This window comes from Lepeophtheirus salmonis, chromosome 5, assembly GCF_016086655.4.
Source record: "Lepeophtheirus salmonis chromosome 5, UVic_Lsal_1.4, whole genome shotgun sequence".
Taxonomy (NCBI): Eukaryota; Metazoa; Arthropoda; class Copepoda; order Siphonostomatoida; family Caligidae; genus Lepeophtheirus; species Lepeophtheirus salmonis.
In genome coordinates, this window is record NC_052135.2 from 23,964,768 (window position 1) to 23,971,990 (window position 7,223).

The 7,223-nt window shown below is 30.4% G+C and overlaps 1 protein-coding gene across 2 annotated transcripts; it reads right to left on the reverse strand.

The window, feature by feature from the left end:
- Positions 1-902: 902 nt before the first annotated feature.
- LOC121118245 (uncharacterized) lies at positions 903-6,460 on the reverse strand. Of its 2 annotated transcripts, XM_071888437.1 has the most exons (9): positions 5,939-6,460; positions 5,787-5,884; positions 5,312-5,721; positions 4,797-5,246; positions 3,872-4,056; positions 3,649-3,814; positions 3,416-3,555; positions 2,999-3,351; positions 903-1,139 (listed from the first exon to the last, which is right to left on the reverse strand). In XM_071888437.1, the coding sequence occupies exons 1-9, from the start codon at positions 6,270-6,272 to the stop codon at positions 1,023-1,025; spliced, it is 2,253 nt and encodes a 750-aa protein (XP_071744538.1). In that variant the 5' UTR covers positions 6,273-6,460; the 3' UTR covers positions 903-1,022. The 2 variants fall into 2 exon arrangements, with proteins under 2 accessions (XP_071744538.1, XP_040568739.1); XM_040712805.2 differs by having other exon boundaries at positions 5,787-6,460.
- Positions 6,461-7,223: the final 763 nt, after the last annotated feature.

The following is a 7,223-nucleotide window of genomic DNA, read 5'->3' on the forward strand; positions in this document are numbered from 1 at the left end:
TAACAATACAGAAGAAATATCTCCCCGCTCCCTCCTCATTAGCATAAGTGTGCTTAGTATATTGTATTGTCAATTTCTTGCTCAATATGATAATAATATCATAGTAAGAGGATAAACATCAGAATTTTCAGGATCTTTCTTGAAAACAACGAAACATCCATATTATGATTATTAGTAAATAGAAGTATTTTCTAAATAATAATTCAACTTTTTCAATTATTTTGAACATTGACTATGTGATTTCCCGCTCTTTTCCTAGCCTGAGCAATGCCGGCTAACCCTTTGCTAGTATATATATAGAAAATAAACCTATTTATATAAGTAATTATAAAACAGTGTTGATAATTTTTGGAGCTATGCCCTAGGCCGAATGATGAAAGCTAGCAACACCCATGTGTCCTCTCCATTTCAGACTTATTCTTTACAGGAGTTCTTCAGCTAAATTCAATTAATTTACTTACTATAAAAGTAGACTAACTCATAAAATGGGATTGAGATAAAACAATAAGAAATTTATTCTTCATAGTTCTTGGATTTGTGCTTTAATACGTTGCAGGTACTTGTAAATTCCTTAAATACCTCAAAAAATAAGCCTTATACTTGTATTTAAAATTTCAAAAAAGTATCTGTACTTAACCAGACTACATTTAAATGTAGATGGCCCCATTTCTGCAATAAATACTTTTGTTCTTGAAGATTCATCAAATATTAAAAAAAAAAAAAAAAAAAAGTTTAAATTTACTTATAAAATATAAACTAATGGTTAAATTCCCTCTGCCCTATGGTACCTAATGAAATCTGTATAAAAATGAATTAAATAAACAGAACTCATCTTTGAAGTAGTAATGTCAATATTTAAAGCAGATTCAACATTATTTGTATGCTTTCAATAAAAATGTCAATCTGGGTTACTTTATGTTTGTATTTTTCAAAGCACATAATGGAATACATAGAAAATGTACGTTTATATATATTTTATACATTTGTATGAGATTATATTTTATATTTATGACCCAAGACGCCTATTCAATATCTAAAAAGCAATGTTGAGATGTTATTGGAAACTTTTCATTGGTCAAAACGGATCCTATATCTTGATGCACTTCCATTAGAAAACAAAAAGTACCATTCTTATTGATCTAAAATAGTGTTGATGGAATTGTTGTGTATAATGGAGATGAAATATTATAAGGTTGAATAACAGAGTCATTTCAACTTTTATTAAGGCATAAGAATGAGTAATATGAAATATCTAAACGATTTTAAGGAAATGAAACTGATTCATTAAAAAATAATATATTTATATAAGAAAATTTGAAAAAATGGCATTAATATATTCCTTGCAACCAGTCTTGGGTAGTAGCGCGTATTTTGTAATATTACTTACCTAATTACTAATAATATAAGGAAATTACTTTATAATGGAGTAGTATGTAATAACTTATTCTATTTTAATTTTACCATTGAAACTGTCTTTAATTAAGTTTTAAATACTAACTTCTTACTCCGAGCAAAAATTAGTTAAAGCAGTTTATAGATATACATACATCATAGACAACATAAATGTAGTACAAATTAGTTTTTGAAGAATAAGACTGAATATAAATTTACAAATATTCATCTAATTATTATTCAATGTAATAAACTCCTCAAATTGATTGTAGCAATAATTTTTTCAAAGGGGATATCAAAAAATAAGACATGTGATGTGAAGTCATATTATGACTTTTGATTCTAAGTAATATTAATAAATCACTTTTCCAGGAAAGAATATCTAGAAAGTAACGCACTACTCAATTAAATAATGTGACCAATGCTGGGCCAGAACCATAGAGGTCAAGAAGACATTGGCCCCAACCCACTTTTGCAGTATTTTTATAGTCGTCACATTAAAAAAAATTTAAATGTCATTATTTGAGAGGAAAACAATCAATTCCCTTTTTTTTAAATCTCTGCTGAAAAAATTATATGTCATTTACAAAAAAGACAATAACTTTTCAGTCAAAATTGCCAGAACAGACGTACAGCCCAGGCCCCCACGACCTCAAAAAAAAACTCAACTAGGCCACTCTTTGATATATCACCATTCTTTAAATTTGCCCCACCCCCACTTGAAAATACCGTTACCTTCGAGTCAATAAGAGATGAAGGGCTGTTAATGAGGAAAAAAAATTCTTGTTGGCGAAAATAATATCCAATAACCGCCGCTGGTTAAACAGAATAAGATATTGATGCCACATCAAATATCAAACATGAGTCTTAATAAATTTATGGAAACGCTAAGTCATAAGTCAGTTGCCTCCCAACAATGAAAGGATGTATTTCCGAAGTTTTGGAAAGCCAAGGGACATGTAATGAAGGACCCAGAGTTCTCTGCAAAGTTGTTGACACTCGAGAAACATGTTTGACATAGATCTCTTAGTGTTATTTAGTATTACATGGATAAAAAATCGAGACACCCAGCAATCATGAACTGGTCTAAGGTCTTATCAAATCTATAAAGTTAAAGAATGCCCCTGAAATTGAATATGATGCATATCCATTGGGATATCTTGAAATCCAAGTTGGAAAACTATCTGGAGGAGCATGATGGTCGCTACCCCCAAGATGTTATTGTACAATATCAGCGCCATTACAATGAGTGTATTATGGATAACTACATCTGCGATTTACTTTGAGAAACTGTGTTTTAAATACACAATCATATCAAATATGTCGTATGTAATCATTTATTTTTGATTAGTAGATCTTTAAATATTTTGATGTTGTTGTATAGTTTCAAAAATGTTCAAGCATAAATTTTTCTGTGTGAATATAATAAATTTTTGTATTTTAAAAAAAATCGATGCTATAATGATTAGTAATATGAAAGATATGTTATATCTATATATTTCATATTACTAATCGTTAATTACAGCTCATTCTTACAACCTATTAAAAGATAAATGATCCAACATTCATTAAAGCAAAACCATTGTTACATAGTAAATTATTTTACCCCTATGTTTTGAACGTTCTTTGTTTGAAAAGAAAACGTTGTGATCCAATGATCATTTTTCTTTACCAGGGAAAGATCCTGAACAACTATTTCAGAATCGAGAGAGCTTATACTTCCTTTTTCCCGTATGTTGACAACCACTCCTTTTTTGATCTTTTTGTTGATATGAGCTCGATAAATTTGGTAAAAACTTCTTTTCATATTCGCCAAATGACCATAGTCATGTGACAAGCCTAAGCTTAACTTCATCAAGGGAGTTTTCGAGCGTTCCTTGACAGTAATGTTTAATTCCGGTCCAGCCCACTTCCAATTGATGTCTAAATGATCTGATGTGACTCCGAAGGAAACTTCATCTATTTACAAATAAGAGAAGGTCATTAGTATTTAATTAATACATGTACATGTTTATTACTGTACTTATCATATTTTGAATGTAAAGAAATGGCAATTCTGTAAATTCAGTAGATTGAATTTCTTTTTTGAGTTGGAAAACATTGGTTTTATTTGTTGTTATGATTGCGAAAGATGCAGATATGTTTGTTGATGGTGGTCCTAGTCTAAATTACAATTTGAGGAAAATTCAAATGAAAATAGTGATTTCAGAGTTATTTAAAACCAAACCCCACACATACTACTGTAGCAACACTTACAAAAACTCAAAAAATACGATTCTTTCTACATTTTCAATATTTTTCAAAGGTTGTGTTATATTATGAAAGATACTGCTCCATTCCTTGTACGTTTCAGAGTCGGGATTTAGGAAATCTGGATCCCATCCCCTCTTATTCAATTTCAAATTGCAGTAAAATTGAGGAGCTGAAATGTAATTTAGATATGTTACAAAAACTGTTTTCCAAGAATGTTATTACCTACTCAGGCCCAGACTCTCTTCAAAATGTTCTGCATTTAATTTGTTTATATATAAATCATTTTTATGTGCCTCACATTTACCGTCATCCGTGATTGAAAGGATCCATGGTAAATAATTCATGAGTCGAGTGTGAATAGGAATTCCTTTTTCCAGGTTTCTAATCGTGGTATTACAAAGATTTCCTGTTCTGCGTAATACAAAGAATGTATAAATTAAAAATTGTGTTAATACAAATTAGTTACATATAATTCATATAAGAGAAATTAACGAATAAAAAGAAAGTTTATCTCCTGTTTTTATTGTGCTAATTTTGGAATGTGCGCTTTATATTTTAGAAATACATGACTACTTCATTTAAAAAAACCAATGGAGCAACTAGCTTGTGTGACGCTAAACGTGTAATAATCAAAAATAAAAGATAAAAATCCTGTTTTGTTATAGGTTGGATGCTGAAAAGTTGATAACAAAAAGGATTTATACATATGTATTAACACAAGACGGAAGTACGAAAAATATTGTTTAAAAAGAAGTACTTCAGTAAATGTGCTTCCAAATATATATAATTTTTAGAACTTTATATAAAATAATTATAACTTTTATATAAATATTTAAATATAACCTTGGGCAGAATTATTTCAAGAAATAAAAAATATGAAGTTTTTTGAATTAACTATACAACAAAGATGGGTAGCCAAGATGTAAAAACAACTTTGTGTTATAGTTTAACAAATAACTACGATCAATGCAGAATATTCCCTCAAGTAGTATAATGTGTAAGAAAGATCATGTTGAAATTCAAATTTCTGCATAGGTATATGCATGTTAATATTGAAGGAGTAGGTCCAAATGCTCTCTTGGATCATTATATGATCGTAAAACTTTTACTACGTTAATTACGAAATGATATTTATGGGTGTACATACTTACCTCGAAATAATCCCCGTCAGAACAGCTAACTCCATATTTTCATTAAGAAAGGACACATTCAACTTTTTCCAAATGGATCCTCCGGAATGTTCGTCGCAAATCATTGAAAAATCCTTTCGACTATATGAAATGAATTCATCCAAATCCTCCATCATTCCGACCGGAGATTCCTTTCGAATAGCATAAGCATTATTGTCCTCAAGGACTTTCACCGTATAGTCCTCATTTTTTTCACGAATTTCTACATTTGAATCACCCCACATGTATTTAAAAGAATTTTGAATATCATAGTGAACACCTGGTGCTTGAATTAGTTGACCTGTAAGACAAAATTGCTTAAGATAATCTCCACAAAGACTCAATTTTTTTGAAGTGAAGGTATAGACGAGTTTCTCAAGTAGAAATGGCCCTGGGCCCTTATCCTTTCGAGAGCATTCCTTGATACAATATCTAATTTGTAAAGAGCCATCTTGAATGATTGAATTCTAAGATTTTATATTTATAAAAGAATTTACCCCCAATTTCGACATTGGCTTAAATGTTTTTTACATGTGTAGCACCAGCCATGTCTGATTTGATTGAGTGATTCTCGATTTGGCCATTGCGGAAACTTGAGTTGAGTCTCATTAAATCCCTTATTGGGACAAGAAAGCATATAGTTACTTCCCATTTTGATGTTCACAAACATGGCTGATGAATTGAAAGCATTTGATTCATTTAAATATTTGAGAGCATCTTCACATTTTGGACTAAGTGGTACAGAAAATGGAGAGCGGAACTGCTGACAAGCAGAGAAATTCTTAAAATTTGAAACACAAGGCTCATATTTTATAGGACCTATAGAGTTTGTGAGACATGTATATGAATTTTCTGAGTCTCGAGAAGATTTGAAGGCTGTCATAATAGAGTGATTCCCTTGAATGGCCTATTTTACATAATATTAAAATTGATTTATTAGCCACTAGCCTCAATATAAAAGAGTAAACTTACATTTATTCCACACTTAACTCTATGAATGTTTTTATCATGAAAGTCAAGCAGTTGTGGGTCTATTTGACAGTCCAAGTCACTAAATTGATATTTTTGAACTGGGAGACAAATGGGTTGTAAGTATCCTTGTTTAAAATTATTAATTGGGGTACTTAAACTAAGTACAGCAATATCGTCAGATCCATTGCTGCTGTTGTATAATCCATGGATATAGCAACCCTTAATATTGAAAATATTTTTATTTTTAGATAAATGAGTAGCAAATGGGAATCGGGCGTAGATCGTCATGTTCGGTGGTGCAAAGAAAATATATTTTGAGGAATTTGTATTAGTACACTTTTTTTGAAGGAGCTGACAAATACATGAAGCAGATGATATTAAATATTTATGATTGATCAAGGACCCAGAGCATGAATGTCCCGAAAATTTACGATCCTTTGATCCACTTAATATTCCAATCCATGGTCGGTAAGATGAGCCATTCATTAACTTGCAAGAACATCCCTGTTTTTCATTTGAGACAGGATGGAAAGGATGTCTTTTTATTTGGTAAAATAACTGGACATTAGGACTCAAATTAACTTTTTGTTGAATATCATTGTGATATTTAACTGAATGACATGCGTTGAGTCCTTTCAATAAAAAGAAACTCACTAAAAATTTGATCCACAACATAATTGATACTAAGGAAACTATTTTCAATCTGTTAAAGCAAAATTCATATTCCATTGTCATTTGGAAGGAATGCGTAATTGGCCATTGTATCTTAAAATGGATTCCTTTTAGCTAGTCTTGTCATAGGATTAAATCAAAGTATTCCTTCTTCTTTATGTTGACTATTAAGAGTTATACTTCTTTGATAATAAAAAAATTATAATAATATCCTATTTTCGGTACATTAGACTACCTCCAATGTCTATGTATAGATACGATTAGAATGGTGTTGAAATCAAATACAATTTTAACCAAACTTTCCTGATGCAAAAGGATCTTTTAAACACACTGGAAAAATAATAAAAATCTGAAAACCCTTCAAACTTTAATTAATCTTTTAATTGACAAGCCGTAACCTAGATTGTATTACCCCAACCTTTCCTCACAAAAGAAACAGAAAAAGTACCCAAAATCAGTTGTTAGTTGTATTCCAATATTTCCAAATCATGGAATTATTATTGAATCATTGAATAGTTTAAAGCAGGCTAACTACATCTAGTTCGATATTAACCTTGATTGGTTGAATTCGAATTATCTTTAATTTAGAAGCTGTTTTTTCAATTTTAAGCAATTATTCGATATTAATTATTCCAGAATTGTGAAGAAATTTACTAATTAGATCTAGGGCCTTTTTCTTTGAAAGAAATGTTGTGAGATACAAACCAGGTACCGACGGTAGATAGGCAGGAATGCTATGAATTTAAGAAGCAATCTGTTTTTCTA